Source organism: Leptodactylus fuscus, chromosome 1, assembly GCF_031893055.1.
Source record: "Leptodactylus fuscus isolate aLepFus1 chromosome 1, aLepFus1.hap2, whole genome shotgun sequence".
Lineage (NCBI taxonomy): Eukaryota > Metazoa > Chordata > Amphibia > Anura > Leptodactylidae > Leptodactylus > Leptodactylus fuscus.
In genome coordinates this window covers 350,720,108-350,743,386 of record NC_134265.1, presented here as the reverse complement: position 1 = coordinate 350,743,386, position 23,279 = coordinate 350,720,108, and the positions used below count along the sequence as shown (strand labels likewise).

The 23,279-nt window shown below is 45.3% G+C and overlaps 1 protein-coding gene across 3 annotated transcripts in view; it reads left to right on the top strand.

Moving 5' to 3' along the window:
* The window catches only part of LZTS3 (leucine zipper tumor suppressor family member 3), a 94,253-nt gene extending 71,311 nt beyond the window's left edge, over positions 1 to 22,942 (top strand). For 2 of the 3 annotated variants that reach the window (XM_075261764.1, XM_075261763.1), the window contains exons 2-4: positions 12,499 to 12,840; positions 18,384 to 19,208; positions 21,583 to 22,942. In XM_075261764.1, coding sequence (XP_075117865.1) covers positions 12,538 to 12,840; positions 18,384 to 19,208; positions 21,583 to 22,287 — 1,833 coding nt within the window. In that variant the 5' untranslated portion in view covers positions 12,499 to 12,537 and the 3' untranslated portion in view covers positions 22,288 to 22,942. Of the gene's footprint in view, positions 1 to 1,402; positions 1,500 to 12,498; positions 12,841 to 18,383; positions 19,209 to 21,582 lie in introns of those variants that run through there. The other variant, XM_075261765.1, reaches the window with a different exon arrangement.
* Positions 22,943 to 23,279: the final 337 nt, after the last annotated feature.

Genomic DNA, 23,279 nt, shown 5'->3' with positions numbered 1-23,279 from the left:
CCATATATATCACATGACCATAGACCATATATCTCATGACCATGGACTGTATATCACATGACCATGGACCATATATATCACATGACCAAAGACCATATATCACATGACCATGGACTGTATATCACATGACCATGGACTGTATATATCACATGACCATGGACAGTATATATCACATGACCATGGACTTTATATCACATGACCATGGACAGTATATATCACATGACCATGGACCGTATATATCACATGACCATGGACCATATATATCACATGACCATGGACTGTATATCACATGACCATGGACTGTATATCACATGACCATGGACTGTATATCACATGACCATAGACCGTATATATCACATGACCATGGACCATATATATCACATGACCATAGACCATATATCTCAAGAACATGGACTGTATATCACATGACCATGGACCGTATATATCACATGACCATGGACCGTATATATCACATGACCATGGACCGTATATATATCATGACCATGGAATGTATATTACATGACCATGGACTTTATATCACATGACCATGGACCGTATATATCACATGACCATGGACCGTATATATCACATGACCATGGACCGTATATATCACATGACCATGGACTGTATATATCACATGATCATGGACCGTATATATCAGATGACCATGGACCGTATATATCACATGACCATGGACTGTATATATCACATGATCATGGACCGTATATATCAGATGACCATGGACTGTATATATCACATGATCATGGACCGTATATATCAGATGACCATGGACCGTATATATCACATGACCATGGACTGTATATATCACATGATCATGGACCGTATATATCAGATGACCATGGACTGCTGTTTATCCACTGGCAGTAAGTAGAGATCTAGAAAACTGTGAGGAATTGTTCCAGAACGTATATTGGGAAAAACTTTTTATTGTATAAACAACAAGAATTTTGATTGGGGTGGGGCCTAATATTGGGGTGTGGTTTATATAAAGAGGTGTGGCCTATGTCGGAGTATGGCATAGGACAGGATGACGCCAGCTCCTATGATTTATCCAGCATATCTGTTCCTAGGAAAGTTGGGTTGCCGCCACTACTGAACCTGCCTAGTAATTAATCTCCTATCCTTCTATTGATGCCGGACTGTTCAGGAGTCTAGGAAAGCTGGGTGACAACCCTTAAGGAAGCTGTAAGCGATGTATTGGGACTGATATTCCAGATTCTTCCTCCCCCCCAGTACCCTGACGCCCCCCCCCCCCCCTCCCCCCCAGTGAGCCCCCTTTATCTCACTCCTTTCCTTTGAGCTGTGCCAGACACGTGACCCTGGAGAGACATCAGGAATGTGTGGTATGTGTATGAGCAGTGCCTGGAGTATGTGCAGGTCCAGTGAGTACACTGGAAGCTCCGCAGAGTCCACCGTACTGTCCGAATGTAAGGGGTGCAACAAGCTGCAGGACTAGAGCGGGAGCCATTCACTGACAGGTAGGACAAGTCTCTGTACTAACAGTTTGTTACAATGTATCAGTGCAGGTAACATGTATCAGACTATTAATCTCCAGACTGGGTACAACTGTAGCAAACACTCAGCTGTGAGAAGTACTGGCTCATGGAGTATCACATCATGTTATATTCTGATCAGTATCCATAGTCTTGTGACAGGTGTATCACCCCACTCATGTCTGAAGCCGCCCCCTTTATATCTGCCTGCACTTGGCTCCCTCTAGTGGCAGTTTTAGCCTAGAGATGTGACAGTAGGAATCATTATAGTGATATTTTTAGAGACTATATGGTACCGTACCATACTAGCATATTTATAGCATATAGCGGTATTATTTCTGCTTTGTATGACGGTACTATTACATCACTGTATGGTATTATTGGGCACTGTTTGGCTGTAATATGTGATCAATATATCATAACTACGGTATTTGGACATCATATGGTAGCATTATTTCCACTTTGTATGGCAATATTACTGGCCTACTCTATGGTACTATTATATGGCCACTGTTTGGCTGTAATATGCAATCATTCTATTACATAATTATCTGGACACCATATGGTAGCATCAATCCAGCTGTGTATGGCGGTATTATTAGCTCAGTATTTGTTACTATTATTGGGACAGTGTTCAAGTGTTCATTCCATAACTTCATTATTAAAACACCGTATATTAATATTATTTCTGCTTTGTATGGCGGTATTATGTGGCCACTATATGGTACTATTATTTCAGCACGGTACGGCTGTAATGTTTCGTCATTCAGTAGCATAATTATTTGTATAACACATGGTGGCACTTTTTCTGCTCTCCATATGGCGGCTTATTAGGGCACTATATTGCATTATTGTAACATTAGTTGCTTGGCGTACTATATGACAGTATTATCGAGCAAATGTAAATCAGTATTATGAAGACGGTGGGGGAGATGTAAAAAATGTAAATTAACCCTTTGTAGTAGGGGATAGTCCTAAATAGAGCAAAATACTAACAGATGAGTTATGTAATGTATAGCGGTGCAGAGATCTGTGTGTGTACGCGGCTCCTGTACGGTTATACACACTCGTACCCGGCAGGTTTACTCACCTGCTCTTGTTACCACGTTACCTGCGCAGGGTAAACACAGGAGTATATTATTAGTCGTAGAGGGCGAAGGTTGTGTTATATGTCTCTGCAGTATACAGTAGTGGCCAGGGCTGGCTGCAGACATGGGGTAGAGGGAGCCGAGGCCGCACATACACACAGCAGGTGAGAGCTCACACACCGCACTTATCCTCCAGTGTAGGATTAGATCCATAGGGTATGGTGTCACTATTACTGGATAACAACTGCAGACATGTATCCGGGGACAGAGGGGCCACACGGTGGCTCAGTGGTTAGCACTGCAGCACTGGAGTCCTGGTGTTCAAATTCCGCCAAGGGCATAAAACCATCTGCAAGGAGTTTGCATGTTCTCCCCGTGTTTGCGTAGATTTCCATCTCATATTCCAAAGACATACTGATAGGGGAAAAATGTACATTGTGAGCTCTATGTGGGGCTCATGATTTACATTAAAGAGAAAAAAAAATGTATCCGGGGCCAAGAGACTGGGGTAATGTACTGGGGGCCAAGGGACTAAGGGAAGGTACTGGGGGCCAGGAGACTGGGGTAATGCAGTGGGGGCCGGGAGACTGGGGTAAGGTACTGGGGGCCGGGAGACTGGGGTAATGTACTGGGGGCCGGGAGACTGGGGTAATGTACTGGGGGCCAAGGGACTAAGGTAAGGTACTGGGGGCCAGGAGACTGGGGTAATGCACTGGGGGCCGGGAGACTGGGGTAATGTACTGGGGGCCAAGGGACTAAGGTAAGGTACTGGGGGCCAGGAGACTGGGGTAATGCACTGGGGGCCGGGAGACTGGGGTAATGTACTGGGGGCCGGGAGACTGGGGTGATGTACTGGAGGCCGGGAGACTGGGGTGATGTACTGGAGGCCGGGAGACTGGGGTGATGTACTGGAGGCCGGGAGACTGGGGTGATGTACTGTATGTATGTATAATGTGTGTATGTTATCTGTATGTGTATCCCACATCTCACCTTGTATGTGTGTATTGTATACTGTATCTGTGTAACATATCTGTATGAATGGGCTTTATTAGTGTGTATATATAATATCTGTGTAATATTGTGTATGTGTGTATATTACCCGTGTGCATGGGTTTTGTGTACATATATGTATAATCTGTATGACAAGTTCACGTCTATCGCACTTCTTGCTTTTGTCTCCGCTCTCTTGGGGTGTTATTGCTAGAACTTTCTGTGAATTTGATGGGACTTACCATTGAGATATTACATAATCCTGTAGCAGAACGTGTTGTTCCCCCTGTGCGGTCAGTACTATATGGCGGTTAATCATTAACTACCCGTCTGGCCTCATCATAGACAAACACAGATGAAAGAACCCCGCACATAATGGGATTTACCTGCTCACTGCTGGCCAGTGTCACAATCACATGTGTATCCGCCTGTATGAGGAACCTCCCTATTGACAGTACAGCAAAATACCAACACATGGCGACAGGTAGTCTGGTTAGTCTGCCATGCTCAGCGGTGGGAATTTGCCCTTTTGCACATTTTTGTGGGGGTACATCTCCAGCTGTTAGACATTGAAGTAGGATACAAGAGACAACAGGGGTCTAAGGATATGAATAAATAGAGTGTGAGCTGCAGCTCTACATGTAACTAGAGTATAAGGCATGATATACCTGAGGGTGAGTACAATATACAGTAAGTAAAAAAAAATTCTACCTTCCCCAACCCCCCCCCCCCCTTTCCTCACTATGTTTCCAAAAATTCAAGACAAAAAGTTTCATGGCACATGGCCGTGTCACCCACAGGGATAGCGAATGCCAGGAGAGGCCTGTGAGACAGGAAGACATAAGGGGTGCCAGGATAACAACCAGCCCAGAGAGACCGGCTGAGAACCACTGGACAGTACAATGCCAGTTGTTGGGAGTCAGGCTAGAGATACAGCCATGTACCTGCAGCCGGAGCCGCCATCATAGCGTTACCTTCCAGTGGCGTGTTCTTTTCTCCAGGAGGTCGTCTTCTACACTGTTGGCCAAAAGTATTGGCCCCCCTGCAATTCTGTCAGATAATACTCAGTGTCTTCCAGATAATGATTACACGCACAAACTCTTTGGTATTATCTTAATTTATTTTGCTTGCAATGAAAAAACATTGATTCAGGCCTGGACTCATTGCTGCCACTTTACAAGTCTCCAGGGCTTTCTCTCACCACCATTCTCTAGTGCTGACCTGAAGTGTGTTTTGGGTCATTGTCCTGCTGGAAGACCCCTGACCTCTGAGGGAGACCTAGCTTTCTCACACTGGGCCCTACATGATGCTGCACAATGTGTTGGTCGTCTTCAGACTTCATAATGCCATGCACACGGTCAAGCAGTCCAGTGCCAGAGGCAGCAAAGCAACCCCAAACCATCAGGGACCTCCGCCATGTCTGACTGTAGGGGGCGTCTTCTTTTCTTTGAAGGCCTCTTTTTTCCCTGTAATCTCTATGTTGATGCCTTTTCCTACTTTTGTCTTATCTGACCAGAGAACATTCTTCCAGAACGGTTTTGGCTTTCTCAGGTAAGTTTTGGCAAACTCCAGCCTGGCTTCTGTCTGTGGGTAAGAAGTGGGGTCTTCCTGGGTCTCCTACCATACAGTCCCCTCTCATTCAGACGCTGACACTGGATAGTACGGGGTGACACTGTTGTACCCTCGGACTGCAGGGCAGCTTGGACTTGTTTGGATGTTAGTCGAGGTTCTTTATCCCCCATCCGCACAATCTTGCGTTGAAATCTCTCGGCAATTTTTCTTTTCCGTCCACATCTAGGGAGGTTAGCCACAGTGCCATGGGCTTTACATTTCTTGATGACTCTGCACACGGTAGACACAGGAACATTCAGGTCTTTGGAGATGGACTTGTAGCCTTGAGATTGCTCATGCTTCCTCACAATTTTGCTTCTCAAGTCCTCAGACAGTACTTTGGTCTTCTTTCTTTTCTCCATGCTCAATGTGGTCACACAAGGACACAGGACAGAGGTTGAGTCAACTTTAATCCATTTCAACTGGCTGTAAGTGTGATTTAGTTATTGCCACCACCTGTTAGGTGCCTCAGGTAAGTAACAGGTGCTGTTAATTACACAAATTAGAGAAACATCACATGATTTTTCAAACAGTGCCAATACTTTTGTCCACCCCCTTTTTTATGTTTGCTGTGGAATTATATCCAATTTGGCTTTTTGACAATTCTTTTTGTGGTTTTCCATCGAAGACAAATTAAATGAAGATAATAATACCAAAGAATTTGTGATTGCAATCATTTTCTGGAAGAACATGAGTATTATCTGACAGAATTGCAGGGGTGTCAATACTTTTGGCCAACACTGTATACATCTATGTCCTGCCTCTCCTGGATGATTGAGACCCATAAATCAATGAGTGTGTTGTGGTAAAGAACAGTCATACATAGAAATCAATACACGGTGCGAGGTCAAGTCAGGACATTCGCCACGGACGTCACAATATTCATTTCTCATTGTAGAAAAACGCAAAAAATTCTGCAGTGCTTTTAACAATGACGGAAAAAAGTGACCCGGAGAGACCTAAGGTTATTGTCACATCCTGGGTCACCGTATTCTGGCGCCTATAAAATTTTTACAGTTTTGTTGATGAAGCTATGTGTGGACAAGTTGTAGTTTTATTGGTACCAATTTTTGGGTATGTATGACTTTGTGATCACTTTTTATTGCTATTTTTGGAGAGGCGAGGAAAATATATTAAAGGGGTATTCCCATAACTCTTGTTCTGCAGCCTGAAGGCTCTGTGCTCTCTTCACTTCCTGGATTTGTCGGCACATTGGTGGGCGGGGTTTCACTTGCTCTGCTATGTTTGCAGTCAATAATGAGGGATTGGTTGTAAATGCATTACCACAGTATGAAGCTGATGTGGAAACTGATGTAGCAGATCTGGATTTGAGTCAGCTTGCATTACATACAGAGGTAACGGACTCCTTATCTCAGCCCTTAAACCGGATGATAAGTGGAAAAGCCAAAGATAGACAGCACAGTAATCCCGGAGCTCTCTCCTCCCCCCTCCTCTATCTGAGGAGCTCCGTTACTTGTCAGCCCCTCCCTCCCCCCCTGAGAGCAGGCAGCTACCTCACTTGGGAAATGAGCAATTAAGCCCAGTGGCCATAGAAACGCAGTGTCAACAATGAAGTGAATAAATTAAGATAGCAGTCAAACAAAGCAATATATTTAGGAAAAGTCTTAAATCCACATAAACTAGCAGTATAGATAGGATGCTTTTCATGGGACAAACCCTTTAATTTGTTCATTGCGGTATAAATATTTTCTACGGCGTTCCCGTGGCGTGAAAGCTTCATACTATTATAACCATACGAAATTGTACTTCACAATGGCACCATTTAATATTCCGTATAATGTACACACAAGCTGAAAAAAAAAATCAGAATTCGATGGAATGAAATAAAAAATACATTTGCACCATTTTCTTATGGGTTTTGTTTTTGGACAATGTTCAGATCGGTACAGTCATGGCCAGTGGCGTGACTAGGAATGGTGGGGCCCCCCTGACCGACGCCAAAGACCCTGACCGACTGACATCCCCCCACACACAATTATGCCCATAGAGGCCCCTGCACACAGTATTATGGACGCAGGCCCCAGTCATGTGACATCAGGGACATCACACTAGTAGGCCCAAAGCCTGAATGCAGAGGTAAGTAAATGGGGCTCGTTACCGGCTGCTACCGGCCAGTAACGACCTAAAAAAAAAAGATGCAGCCATAGCGGCTGTCACCGGGCCCAGTAGTTATGCCACCGATCATGGCGATACCAGAGTTATATAGTTTTTGTTATGTCTTAAAACATTTACAAAAATCCAAAACATTGAAAAAAAAAAATCACCCACGCAGTTGCCTTGGTCACATTTGACCTAGGCGTCTGAAGGGTTATTGTCCGGATTCATAGAGGATTCTGATCACAGGCCTTGCCCCTGGATCTCCGCTTCTGAGTGGGCACCATATTTAAAGTCCCAACAATTTTTGATGCAAAATACTCATCAGTTTTTTTTACACTTTTTTGTCGACCCATGATTTCTAACAAATGTATAGTTTATTTTTTTTTACCTTAAAGGGATCGGACAATTCCCATACACATGTTGTATTAGGTGTCACTGGCTTTATAGAGGGGGATGCTCAACTTGGGAACCCTCTTCATTTGCCAGCTTGGGCAAAATTATAGCTGTAGGACATAAGCTACGGGGCCCAAAAGTTGGTGTCTACTCAAGTACAAGAACATTTATCGTAGGGAGTCACATGTTGGTGGCTTTCCACCAACGCTGTAGCTGTAGCTGTGGCTAACATGTGCCACAAACGTGAGTAAAGTTTACACTCCCGTTCTTGTTTCTTTGATGCATCTCGGAATTTTTGAAGGCTCCATACTGGAGTCTTCTCTTCTATCCTTCATTGGAATTACGATTACGACTTGGTGGACTCTGGGTGTCCACGTCAGCTCTTCAAGTCAGACACACAGTTGTTTTTTGAGGGTCTTGGGACCTTGACCAACATTAAAGGGATTCTACCATTAAACTACCTTTTTTTCTAATGAACACGTCGGAATAGCCTTAAGAAAGGCTATTCGTCTCCTACCTTTAGACGTGGTCTCTGCCGCACCGTTCCGTAGAAATACCGGTTTTAACCGGTATGCAAATGAGCTCTCTGCAGCAATGAGGGCGGCCCCAGCGCTGAAAGGCCGATGAGCGCATCCCCATTGCTGCACGAGAGTTCTTTCCTGCGCCGCCTCCTTCTTCTGCAGCAACTCCGCCTCTTCTGGCTTCTCTTGCAGTTCGATACAGGAGCATAGAGAGGCCACCCCAAAATGGCCGCCGGCCAGCTCCTGTATTGAACTGCAAGAGTGGCTACCCAAAAATGGCCGCCGGTCGGCTCCTGTATTGAACTGCAAGAACGGCTACCCAAAAATGGCTGCTGGCCGGCTCCTGTATTGAACTGCAAGAGCGGCTACCCAAAAATGGCCGCCGCCCGCAAGAGAAGCCAGAAGAGACGGAGTTGCTGCAGAAGAAGGAGGTGGCGCAGGAAAGAACTCTCGGGCAGCAATGGGGATGCGCTCATCGGCCTTTCAGCGCTGGGGCCCGCCCTCATTGCTGCGGAGAGCTCATTTGCATACCGGTTAACCGGTATTTCTACGGAACGGCGCGGCGGAGACCACGTCTAAAGGTAGGAGACGAATAACCTTTCTTAAGGCTATTCCGACGTGTTCATTAGAAAAAAAGGTAGTTTAATGGTAGAATCCCTTTAAATGGGCTGGTCTCATCATCATGAGCCACAAAGGTGAGTAAAGTTTACACTTCCGTTCTTGTTTCTTTGATGCATCTCGGAATTTTTGAAGGCTCCATCCTCTGATGGAGTTACGATTACGACTTGGTGGACTCTGGCTGTCCACGTCAGCTCTTCAAGTCAGACTAGCCATGCCACAGTTGTTTTTTTAGGGTCATGGGACCTTGACCAACACTAAAGGGGCTCAACCAACATTAAAGGAGCTCACCTCATTATCATGAGCCACAAAGGTGAGTAAAGTTAACACTTCCGTTCTTGTTTCTTTGATGCATCTCGGAATTTTTGAAGGCTCCATACTGGAGTCTTCTCTTCTATCCTCCGATGGAGTTACGATTACAACTTGGTGGACTCTGGCTGTCCACGTCAGCTCTTCAAGTCAGACTAGCCATGCCACAGTTGTTTTTTGAGGGTCTTGGGACCTTGACCAACATTAAAGGGGAAGGTTCTCATCATCATGAGCCACAAAGGGGAGTAAAGTTTACACTTCCGTTCTTGTTTCTTTGATGCTTCTCGGAATCTTTGAAAGCTCCATACTGGAGTCTTCTCTTCTATCCTCCGTAGACCTTTCATCTCGTCTTTATAGAAACCCAAAGAGGATTAAATATTCTTTACAAAATATGAAAAAAATCTGTAATTACGAGAACTCCGGAATGAATCTTTAACCTGCCCGATCTCGCAGGACCGCAGTCACTTTGGCAGAGATTGGGTTTTTGGTAATCAAGTTACTCTGCGCGTTTTAAGTTCATACAAAATGTGTCACGTAGAGGCGAGTTATGAATTCTCTCTACAGGAGCGAACATTACACGTAACCTTTCCTTCAACTCGCTTTCATCTGCAGCAATTGCTGAAAACACTTAACTGGGGAAATCTCTCGACTGAGAAATTGATTCTGACAGCACAGAGACCAGAGCAACGTAGGGAGGTGTAGAGGGAGGGGAGCCAAAAGTTCACAGCCGAGGCGAGAAACTCGGGGGGGCGCTCAAACTTCATAGGCTGGCAAAGTTGTTAACGAGATGTAAAACGTGATCCACATTATAAATGGCAGATCTAACGCAAGCGAGCGCGAGGTTATCAGGCTGAAAAGTGTTTGGGACCTGGCTGTGTCGGAACAGTCAAAAATAAGGGGGTCAAAAAAACTTTCCTTCGAAAAAATAAAATTTACCCACTGCCTTACTGTGTAAGCGGCCATTTTTCTTGTGACCGCGGGCATGCGCAGTCGGCTTTACCCGAGGCCTACAAGTTTCACCGCCTGCGCCAGAAGAAAACGCATGAAGAGGACGTTCCAGAAGAAAATGGAGCCGGCGCTGGAGAGTTCTTTCACAGCATTGGGGACGCCCCCAGTGCTGTTTGAGCGCTGTGGCCCGCCCCCAGTGCTGCAAGAGAACTCATTTGCATACCGAAGGAAACTGGGATTTCACCGAACGGTGGCCTGGGGAAGACATCTAGAGGTAGGAGACGAATAGCCTTTCTTAGGGCTATTCTGATGTGTCAACGACAAAATAAAAAGTTTTTAATGGTAGAATCCCTTTAATGTCTATAGTATTTTGTACATCCTAGTATTTAATAGTTTCTGTGTTGTTCTGGTTTACTACAAGTGTGAGGGGTAAATGACCTTACTCCCTATAATTGGAAATGACTCTTTAAGATACTTGTTTTGAGCCGTCATTCATATTTAAAGGGAGTCTGTTACACGTATAACAGACCACTGTAAAATGGCGGACGGCGTATGCGCAGTCGACTCTGCCCAAACCTGAAGTGGCAGTGTTGACTGCGCATGTGCAGGATTTCAACCGCGTCAGATGCGTACGCAAAGCAGAAGACCAGGATAAGTTGCTGGGAGGCGTGAAGAGAATGGACTAAGGGGCAGTGAGAGGTGATGACGCGGGTGTGCTCAGAGCACAGGGGAACGCCTCCTGTGCTCCCTGAGCTTAATTTGCATAGCAAATTTTCATCCATATTCCTCTATATTAAAATTGCAGCCACATAGAAGTGCAGACTGGGCCTATAGCCATATGGATGTATGTGACCGCACCCTGTGACTACCAGGGAACATGTTTTGTAGTCAAGGATAGCGCCACCTTGACTTTATTCTGTTAGATTCTCATTGAGTCTAACACCTGTTAATGTTTAGTATCTGAAACTGCAATTAGTTTCCGGTTACGAGACCCCGGGCAATGTTGTAGCAGAGGACATAGCCAACTATTCATCTTCATGTTCAACCGAACAAAACTGGAAACAGTTCACGGTCTGTTCAGTCACCGCAGAATATACAGTGAGATTGAAGGACACCTCTACTCCATACCTAAAAATACAGATTTGACTATAGCTAAGCTCAGCATCCCCTACCCTACTCAACTTATACTCTCATGGATCCAGGAAGGATCAGGAAGACCATTCACCAACTCCACCAGCTCCAATTCGTTGCGCCCTTCAATTGGTGTCCCTCCACTGATTCTGGAGTAGTTGGGTTTTTTTCTCTAGCTCTTACCATTCTTGAGCAATCAGTGCTATTAGTTTTAGCACTCAGCATGTTAATTAGGATCTCGATTGTCAAGTGGGAGGGCTGATCCAACACGGGACCACCCCCCTGACAGTAATTAGCTTATTCAGTGCTGAAATTAACAGCACCAATTGCTCAGGAATGGTTGGGGCTAGAGAATAAATTTGAACTGTGCCTATTGAAGGGTGCAGTAAGTTGTATTTGGTGGTGTAGTGTACATGAATCTACAAAACTAACTTCCATTAACTATCATGTATTAATCCCGATTTGAATTCTATATTATGCTCCAGAGCCGTAATCACAATTCTGCCAGTTTCAAAGTAGAAATCTATCAGCATTCACGTCACGTAAGGCGCCTTCACTTGCTTAGCTTTCTAAAAAGTGGAAGGGGCTGTAGAAAAATAGCCTCACCTTACTGCGTTATAAGAGCTCAGTATTAAGGGGCCATTCACACGGAGTAACGCCGGGCGTGTATCACAGCCGTACACGGCGGCGTTACGGCAGACTGCCGAACACTTCCCATTCACTTCAATGGGAGCGCTCGTAACAGCGGCGTTTACGAGCGCTCCCATTGAAGTGAATGGGAAGTGTTCGGCAGTCTGCCGTAACGCCGGCGTGTACGGCTGTGATACACGCCCGGCGTTATTCCGTGTGAATGGCCCCTTACTGTGTAATACAGGCGTATGATTAGAAGAGTTTTTGTCTGTTTTCAGTGACAGCTAGCTGAATTATGAATGCTGCTCTGGAGTATAATACTGGCTATAACAAAGTATCAGTACAAGAGATGTCTTGATATGTGTATTTGGTTGTATTCTATGGTATAGTATGTATACTATACTATACCATACATTGTATAGTGGCTATGCTTGGTATTGGAGCTCAGCCCCATTCACTTGAATGGGACTGAACTCCTGTTGTACATGAGACTGATGAACATGACATCATTGGCACGTGAGAAGAGGCCATCCTCTTATATAGTATGCCGACCCTGTATACTAGTCGTAATGCAATGTTTTTGGGCAGTACTCAGTTTGGATAACCCTTGCTTTGGTTCTCTTGCAGTGCCGTTGAGTGTCATCACACACCCTCCTCTCTGCTGCCATGGCAAAATTAGAGTCAAGAACTGTCCTGAGTGACACAGCCTACCAGAGCCAAGAGTCCTTCCACTCTTTCGCCAGCAGGTCTTCAGACTCTCCCTCCCAGGGCACTATGGGTAGTGTGGGCAGTGGAGTTGCCAATGAACAAGAGTTTGCGATGAAGAGCGTAGGAACCAGAACTCAGAACAGCCTCAAGCAAAGCGACAGCTTCAGAAATGGCTACTCAAACCGATACTCGGGGGAAGAGAAGAGCTACAAGACGGAGAAAAACTCCATGTATATAAATGAGCAGCGCAAGAGCGAAAAGGTGAAAGTCACATAATGTACTCCTATCTGCTTTCTATCAGAGACAGTGCCATCCTGACTGCTTTCTATCAGAGACAGTGCCACCCTGGCTGCTTTCTTTCAGAGACAGTGCCATCCTGACTGCTTTCTTTCAGAGACAGTGCCACCCTGGCTGCTTTCTATCAGAGACATCTCCATCCTGACTGCTTTCTTTTCTTTTTTTTTTTTTTAATGTAGATTGTGAGCCCCACATAGAGCTCACAATGTACATTTTTCCCTATCATTATGTCTTTTTCGGACTATGGGATGGAAATCCATGCAAACACGGGGGGAACATACAAACTCCTTGCAGATGGTTTTATGCCCTTGGCGGGATTTGAACACCAGGACTCCAGCGCTGCAAGGCTGCAGTGCTAACCACTGAGCCACCGTGTGGCCCCTTCATCCTGACTGCTTTCTATCAGTGACATCTCCACCCTGGCTGCTTTCTATCAGAGACAGTTCCATCCTGACTGCTTTCTATCAGAGATAGTGCCACCCTGGCTGCTTTCTATCAGAGACATCTCCATCCTGACTGCTTTCTATCAGAGACATCTCCATCCTGACTGCTTTGCTTCAAATAAAGCTCCATCCTGACTGCTTTCTTTCAGAGACAGCTCCATCCTGACTGCTTTTTTCAGAGACAGCTCCATCCTGATTGCTTTCCTTCAAAGAAAGCTCCATCCTGACTGCATTCCTTCAGAGACAGCTCTATCCTGACTGCTTTCCTTCAGAGACATTTCCATCCTGACTGCTTTCTTTCAGAGACAGCTCCATCCTGACTGCTTTCTTTCAGAGACAGCTCCATCCTGACGCCTTTCCTTCAGAGACAGCTCCATCCTGACTGCTTTCTTTCAGAGACAGCTCCATCCTGACTTCTTTCCTTCAGATACAGCTCCATCCTGAATGCTTTCCTTCAGAGACAGTGCCATCTTGACTGCTTTCCTTCAGAGACAGCTCCATCTTGACTGCTTTCTTTCAGAGACAGCTCCATCCTGACTGCATTCCTTCAGAGACAGCTCTATCCTGACTGCTTTCCTTCAGAGACATTTCCATCCTGACTGCTTTCTTTCAGAGACAGCTCCATCCTGACTGCTTTCTTTCAGAGACAGCTCCATCCTGACTCCTTTCCTTCAGAGACAGCTCCATCCTGACTGCTTTCTTTCAGAGACAGCTGCATCCTGACTCCTTTCCTTCAGAGACAGCTCCATCCTGACTGCTTTCTTTCAGAGACAGCTCCATCCTGACTCCTTTCCTTCAGAGACTGCTCCATCCTGACTGCTTTCTTTCAGAGACTGCTCCATCCTGACTGCTTTCCTTCAGAGTCAGCTCCATCCTGCCTGCTTTCCTTCAGAGACAGCTCCATCCTGACTGCTTTCTTTCAGACACAGCTCCATCCTGACTGCTTTCCTTCAGAGACAGCTCCATCCTGACTGCTTTCCTTCAAAGAAAGCTCCATCATGACTGCTTTCTTTCAGAGACAGCACCATCCTGACTGCTTTCCTTCAGATACAGCTCCATCCTGAATGCTTTCCTTCAGAGACAGCGCCATCTTGACTGCTTTCCTTCAGAGACAGCTCCATCTTGACTGCTTTCTATCAGAGACAGCTCCATCCTGACTGCTTTCCTTCAAAGAAAGCTCCATCCTGACTGCTTTCCTTCAGAGACAGCTCCATCCTGACTGCTTTCTTTCAGAGACAGTGCCATCCTGACTGCTTTCCTTCAAAGAAAGCTCCATCCTGACTGCTTTCCTTCAGAGAAAGCTCCATCCTGACTGCTTTCCTTCAGAGACATTCTCATACTGACTGCTTTCTTTTAGAGACAGCGCCATCCTGACCTGACTGATTTCTTCCAGAGAAAATGTCATCTTGATTGCTTTATTTAAGAGACAGGGCTATTGAGACTGCTTCCTTCCAGACACAGTTCCATCGTGACTGCTTTTATTTCAGAGACAGGACTATCCTGATTACTTTGTTTCAAAGACAGCACCATTTTAACTTCTTACTATCATAGACAGTGCCATCCCGATAGCTTTCTTTCAGAGACTTTGCCATCCTGACTGCTTTCCTTCAGACACAGGGCCATCCTGGCTGCCTGGTATTACAGTTTATCCTTGTTCTTTTGAATGCTGTAATACCAAGTACAGCCTATAGAGACAAGTCATGCTTTAACTGGGTTTTCCAGGTCTATGATATTCTTGACATTTGCTTAGGATAGGTTGTCAATATTTTATTGGAGAGAATCCAACAACTGGCACCTTCAGGTTAAGCAGCACTTGCAATGACAGCATGTTCATTGGTCACATGGCATTTTTGCAGGTCAATCCCATTCAAGTAAATGGGATTGAGATGCAATACCGAGCGTTACCTCTATGCAATGTATGGCACTATAATTGATAAGCTCGTCTAAACACCCCAACCTATAGAAACAGCTGATTGTCAAAGGTGCTGAGTATTGGAACCTCACTAATCTGATATCGATGACCAGTTCTAAAAGTAGAACATCAATATCATATTCACAAAAAGCAGCAGAATAGTGAGTGCAGCTCTGGAGTATAATACAGGATAAGTAATGTAATGTATGTACACAGTGACTGTACCAGCAGAATAGTGAGCACAGCTCTGGAGTATAATACAGGATATAACTCAGGCTCAGTACAGGATAAGTAATGTAATGTATGTACACAGTGACTGTACCAGCAGAATAGTGAGTGCAGCTCTGGAGTATAATACAGGATATAACTCAGGCTCAGTACAGGATAAGTAATGTAATGTATGTACACAGTGACTGTACCAGCAGAATAGTCAGTGCAGCTCTGGAGTATAATACAGGATAAGTAATGTAATGTATGTACACAGTGACTGTACCAGCAGAATAGTGAGCGCAGCTCTGGAGTATAATACAGGATGTAACTCAGGATCAGTACAGGATAAGTAATGTAATGTATGTACACAGTGACTGTACCAGCAGAATAGTGAGTGCAGCTCTGGAGTATAATACAGGATGTAACTCAGGATCAGTACAGGATAAGTAATGTAATGTATGTACACAGTGACTGTACCAGCAGAATAGTGAGCACAGCTCTGGAGTATAATACAGGATAAGTAATGTAATGCATGTACACAGTGACTGTACCAGCAGAATAGTGAGTGCAGCTCTGGAGTATAATACAGGATAAGTAATGTAATGTATGTACACAGTGGCTGCACCAGCAGAATAGTGAGCGCAGCTCTGGAGTATAATACAGGATGTAACTCAGGATCAGTACAGGATAAGTAATGTAATGTATGTACACAGTGACTACCAGCAGAATAGTGAGTGCAGCTCTGGAGTATAATACAGGATGTAACTCAGGATCAGTACAGGATAAGTAATGTAATGTATGTACACAGTGACTGCACCAGTAGAATAGTGAGCGCAGCTCTGGAGTATAATACAGGATAAGTAATGTAATGTATGTACACAGTGACTGTACCAGCAGAATAGTGAGCACAGCTCTGGAGTATAATACAGGATATAACTCAGGCTCAGTACAGGATAAGTAATGTAATGTATGTACACAGTGACTGTACCAGCAGAATAGTGAGTGCAGCTCTGGAGTATAATACAGGATAAGTAATGTAATGTATGTACACAGTGACTGTACCAGCAGAATAGTGAGCGCAGCTCTGGAGTATAATACAGGATGTAACTCAGGATCAGTACAGTATAAGTAATGTAATGTATGTACACAGTGACTGCACCAGCAGAATAGTGAGCGCAGCTCTGGAGTATAATACAGGATAAGTAATGTAATGTATGTACACAGTGACTGTACCAGCAGAATAGTGAGTGCAGCTCTGGAGTATAATACAGGATGTAACTCAGGATCAGTACAGGATAAGTAATGTAATGTATGTACACAGTGACTGTACCAGCAGAATAGTGAGCACAGCTCTGGAGTATAATACAGGATAAGTAATGTAATGCATGTACACAGTGACTGTACCAGCAGAATAGTGAGTGCAGCTATGGAGTATAATACAGGATAAGTAATGTAATGTATGTACACAGTGACTGTACCAGCAGAATAGTGAGCGCAGCTCTGGAGTATAATACAGGATGTAACTCAGGATAAGTACAGGATAAGTAATGTAATGTATGTACACAGTGACTGCACCAGCAGAATAGTGAGTGCAGCTCTGGAGTATAATAGAGGATAAGTAATGTAATGTATGTACACAGTGACTGTACCAGCAGAATAGTGAGCGCAGCTCTGGAGTATAATACAGGATGTAACTCAGGATCAGTACAGGATAAGTAATGTAATGTATGTACACAGTGACTGCACCAGCAGAATAGTGAGCGCAGCTCTGGAGTATAATACAGGATAAGTAATGTAATGTATGTACACAGTGACTGTACCAGCAGAATAGTGAGTGCAGCTCTGGAGTATAATACAGGATGTAACTCAGGATCAGTACAGGATAAGTAATGTAATGTATGTACACAGTGACTGCACCAGCAGAATAGTGAGTGCAGCTCTGGAGTATAATACAGGATGTAACTCAGGATCAGTACAGGATAAGTAATGTAATGTGTGTACACAGTAACTGCACCAGCAGAATAGTGAGCGCAGCTCTGGAGTATAATACAGGATAAGTAATGTAATGTATGTACACAGTGACTGTACCAGCAGAATAGTGAGCGCAGCTCTGGAGTATAATACAGGATGTAACTCAGGATAAGTAATGTAAATTTTTATGTGGATTATGATATAAAAAGTCATTTAACTCCCTATTATTGTACAAATGTGGCAGAGTTAAAGGGGCTCTATCAGAAAAATGATGCTATATGAGCCTCACATATGTGTGAATAGCCTTTTATAAGGGTATTCAGGCACCGCTAATCTTATTTTAACACCCCCCCCCCCCTCGTTTTAAAATAAAACTCTAAAAACAAATATGCTAATTATACTTATCGTGTACTGTGGGTGGTGATGCACGATCCAACGTCATCTTCTGGCACGCCTTCCTCTTCTTTCTTCTTCTTTCGGTGACACCCTCCGGTCCTGGGCTCTTCTCCGGCTTCATCGTCGTCTTCTTCCGACGGTTCAAATCCGGCGCATGCAAAATTCTGCTGATAGAGCCCCTTTAACCCTGTCACATTTGCACAAAGTACACGGTCTACTTGGTATAGGTAACGTTTTCATGTCCTTCGGTTTCCTGGCCTTAGTGAACTATACACTGGACCATGGATACTGAATAGAGATGAGCGAACACTGTTCGGATCAGCCGTTCCAAACAGCACGCTCCCATAGAAATGAATGGAAGCACCTGGCACGTACACTTTGCCGGCGGCCGGTCGCCATGCCAGGTGCTTCCATTCATTTCTATGGGAGCGTGCTGTTCGGAACGGCTGATCCGAACAGTGTTCGCTCGTCTCTAATACTGAACAGTTTTTTTGGGGCAAGTTTAGAAGATATTTTGTTATCCAGTGACAACCATTATATCATTGTCCTGTTTGTGTTACTTTCTGATTTTACAGAGCAATGAGCCTTTGGTGAGACCCTCTGCCTTTAAACCAGTGGTCCCTAAGAATTTCCATTCCATGCAGAACTTATGTCCACCAGTGAACAATGGAGTCACTGAGAATCGAAAGGGCTCGAGTCACGGGAACAGTCAATCTGTCTTAAAAAGCAGTTTGGAGAAGAGCAGCCACAATAGATCTTCCAACCAGGTGGGAGGTCTATCTGATTCTGGTCGTAATTCATTGACCAGCCTACCAACGTATGGGACTGGTTACAGCCAGCATGTTGGCCCAATGAGCGCGTCAACAAGCCATATAAATCGCATTGGGACTACCTATGTAGAGAAGAATATAGTAGGTTATAATGGAATTTCTACCTCAGATAGTGGCCGATCTTCCAGCAAAAGCACCTCTTCTTTTAGCCGACTGAACCATCTCAACGAGACCTTGCCTTTCCATTCACCCTCAAGCGATGACATCATTCAAGACCTGGAGGATCGTCTCTGGGAAAAGGAGCAAGAGGTGATACAGATGAAGAGGAACCTAGACAAAAGCGAGGCTGCTATTTTTCAAGTCTTTGAAGAGAAGCAGAAGATCTGGGAGCGGGAAATGGAAGATCTGAGACAGAATTATGCCAACAAGCTTCAGCAAGTGTCCAAGAAAGCACAACGCGCCCAACAAGCGTTACAGCTGCAGATATTTAAGCTCCAGCAAGAAAAGAAGAAGTTTCAAGACGACGTCGCGCAGTTGCTTCAGGAAAGGGAGGAATTGGAGAAGAAGTGCATGATCTTTAAGAAGGAGCAGTCAGAGTTCCTCCCGAAGATCGAGGAAACCAAGTGGGAGGTAAGATGACAGCATAGGCCGTCTAGGCATAAAGACTAGAGATGAGCGAACAGCAAAATGTTCGAGATTCGATATTCGTTTCGAGTAGCCCCTCAATATTCGACTACTCAAATCGAATATCGAACCCTATTATACTCTATGGGGGGAAAATGCTCGTTTCAGGGGTAGGCAACATTCGATCAAATTATACTTACCAAGTCCACGAGTGAGGGTCGGGCTGGCTCCTCCGAGAAGTCTTCTCCGTGCAGCGTCCCTGCGGCGTCTTCCGGCTCTTCATTCACTCTGCCAGGCATCGGGCCAGGGTAGAGCCGACTGCGCATGCCCGCACTACAAGTGGACATGCGCAGTCGACTCTGCCCAGGCCCGATGCCTGGCAGAGTGAATTCAGAGCCGGAAGACGCCGCGGGGACGCTGCATGGAGAAGACTTCTAAAGGTACGAGAAGAACCAGCGTTGATTGGCTGACTGTATAGCATTCGGCCAATCAATGCTGGTTCTGCATCAAACTTTTCCATTCGAACAGTGAGTGGTACTCGATCGAGTACGAGTATTTCGAATACCGTAGTATTGGATCGAATACCTACCCGATCGAGTACTACTCGCTCATCTCTAATAAAGACATTAAATGGAGTCTCGGTACCTTGTAGGGCTGTCAGCACAGTTTACAATGATGTATTTCTTATTCAGGACCTACGCTCCATCCTTGTAAAAAAAAAATCCCTATGCAAATGAGCAGAAAAAAGGCTTTATGGGCAGGGTTTTCCATCATTGGGCTTCACTATCTGCTGCTGCTAACTGCTGCTCCCGCTAGTTGACTGACATCTCTCACACTGTACTAAGCATGTCTGATGATGTCACACTGCACCTGGGAGTGAAATAAGCTGGGGGCGGCGTGACATCATCAGACATGCCCAGGTCAGAGCTGAGCAGCGGTTAGTGAAGCCCATTGATGGAAAGCCAATAAACAGAAAAAGATACCCATGTATATCAATGGCAATAATAGAATTTTTTGTATTATTTAAAGGGAACCTGTCATCCTGTTTGGGGCCACTAGACCATCCACATGCCGTTGTACTTAGCAATGAGCAGTCTTAGGCACAGATGAGACCACTAAGAGACTCTGGTGCAAGCGAATTGCACGCAATGACAATACAAGAGTACACCTGCATTGCATTGAAGTGAGATCTACTGACCTCGTCTTCTCTGCGTGCCATGCGCATGCGCCGAAGTCCCTCAGTGGGCATCTGTGATCTTCAACCTTTGGTTACTAAGCATACCGGCTTGGCCGTAGGTTTCAGAAGTTCAGGACCTTAAGCCCCAGATGCTCAATGACATTTTGGCAGTTGAGTGGTCCCCAAGGGCCTGACAGGTTTCCTTTAAAGGGTTCCTATCTTTTAAACACATTTTTTTTGTCCCTAACAAGTCAGAATAGCCTTAAGAAAGGCTATTCGTCTCCTACCTTTTTCTTGTCTTCTCCACGCTGCGGTTCGCCTGCAATCCCGGTTTTCTCGGTATGTAAATGAGCTCTCTCGCAGCACTGGGGGCGGGCCCCAGCGCTCAAACAGCACTTGGGGCAGCTTCATTGCTGCAAGAGAAAATGGCTGCTTACAGTACTGTGGAAGCGGCCATTTTTCATATGGTCGGCGGGCATGCGCAGTTGGCTTGCCCTAGGCCCGAGGCCTAGAAATTAGAAGACACCACCGGAAGAAGACGTGGTGAAAACCTTGTTGCAGAAGAAGATGGAGGCGGAGCTGGAGAGTTCTCTTGCAGCATTGGGGTCTCCCCCAGTGCTGTTTGAGCACTGGGGCCGCCCCCAGTGCTGCAAGAGAGCTCATTTACATACCGAGAAAAACCGGGATTACAGGTGAACATTGGCGCGGAGAAGAAAAGGAAAGGTAGGAAACGAATAGCCTTTCTTAAGGCTATTCCGACATGTTAGGGAGAAAAAAATGTGTTTAAAAGATAGGATCCCTTTAAGGGGTTGTTCACATGGCAGAAGTTTAACTAGCTGAAAATTCAGCTTCAGCAATCTGAAAATGACTTTTCTGCTTGTCCAATTTGCGTCAAAATCTGTCTCCCAATGAAATAATTAGAGGTTGGTTTCAGGCGGAATTTGGAGCTTTTTATAAGACGGAGTCTTCCTCCAATTTAGTGCCGAATTCCTCCGTGTGAACATACCCTTACTGTGCACTTTCAATGACCCCATAACATCTGCGTCCACAGTCTGAATGAAGGCGCTCTCTACAGGACATATAGGCCATTTAAAAGCCTGGGGGGCAAAAAAAAATTGTAAAAAAGTTGGATTCTTCCATATTTTCTACTCCAAAATTTTTGTTTCGTCCCAGCAACTTAAACATGTAAGCTTTTCTTTGCAGGTTTGTCAAAAAGCTGGGGAGATCTCACTTCTGAAGCAGCAATTGAAAGATGCCCAGGCAGACATTTCTCAAAAACTCAATGAGATCGTTGGCCTTAGAACACAGTTGAAAGAAGTCAAGGCCTTGCTACGGGAAAAAGAGGAGCAGATCATCTCCATTAAAGATTCCTACAGCTCAAAAAGTGTCAGTCTGGAGATCTGCGAGAACGAAATGCAAAGAAAGCAAAGCGAGGCCCAGCAAATGAAGGAGAAGCTCAATCAATGCGAACAGGAGATAGCAGGTTTGAAGGAGACCTTGTCAGATATTGGCCAGAACCCGTACACCATGGACCTCAACGAAAAACTGAGGGACACTCTAGCGTGTGAGAGCGATGAGGCCAAGATGAAACGTCAGAACGAGGACAGTGTGGGCACCCTTAAGATGGATATAGAGAAGCTCCAGATGGAGTTGGCTGTGGAGAGACAACAGCGGGACCAACAGGTGGTGGACTTTGAAGAGGAGAGACGTACGTGGCAAGAAGAGAAGGAAAAAGTCATAAAATATCAGAAGCAACTTCAGCTCAACTATGTGGAGATGTATCAAAAAAATCAACAACTGGAGCAAAAGATCGGCGAGTTGACCACAAAGGTCACCACGCCGCCAGCAGAAGACAAGAAACCTTGGACGCCTTCAAGGTTGGAGAGGATAGAGTCCACGGAAATCTAAGGACGGTTGACTGAGTGTACACAGCTAGTTACTCACTGTGCATGTGCTACCTACTCCAGCCCATGGTATCAGGAAAAGACCTAACAGAGTCTACGGGGACCATTGACTACAACTCCATTCAAGACAACCCTGGAGGACTCAAAAAAAAAAGGTGTCTCAAGTGCTTGCTGTAATCTAACTGCAGATGAAACCTTTATGGTATACAGTTTGTTATGCCGCCAATGATGCTATATGTCTGTTTTTTTTCCCTTACGCCTTTACCTCCCTCTGACTGCCGGTCCGAAAGGTGTATTATATTCTTATAATGTACCGCTGGGCAGTCAAAGGGGAAGTGCAGTGTTGTGACTGTTACCAGTCCTTAATCCTTTAGGACTCACGGAAAGAAAGGTCAAAGTGACTTGGATTCATGAGTTAATTTAGCCATATTGGCTAGCAATGGGAGTTCTGCTGTGCAGTGAAATCTAGCAATCTTTAAGATACTTCCCACCGTTCTAGGCACTGTCTACTGTGCATTATCTCCCAAAAACTTTCGAGGGATAGTAGGAAATTTTCTCTCTTAACCGATAGGTTTTTCCTTTAGTATTTCAATATTTTTGCGAGTCTGCACTACTGATGACTTAGACTTTATGGTGAGATCATTGACCAGTCTGTGTGTTGTCACCAGCGCCGCACCTCCCATGAGGCGACCTGAAGCAAGCGCTTTAGGCGGCGCTATGTCAGGACCCCAGGGAGGGCGGCATTTTTGATTACCTAAGCCAGTCCAGGACAAGCTGTCCTGGACTGGCTTAGCACCGAGCGGTGGTTTGGGGAGGCCACTGGAGCAGCGTTGCTCCAGCAGCCTCCCCTCACGCTCAGGCAGAGAGCAGGTCTTCTCCGTGCCTGCTCTCTGCCTGCGAATGGCACTAAGCCCCGCCCCCTCGCTTGGCCACGCCCCCTTCGCTTGGCCACGCCCCTTCACTTTGCTTCCTCCTCCGGGGGGGCGGGGTCGGCTT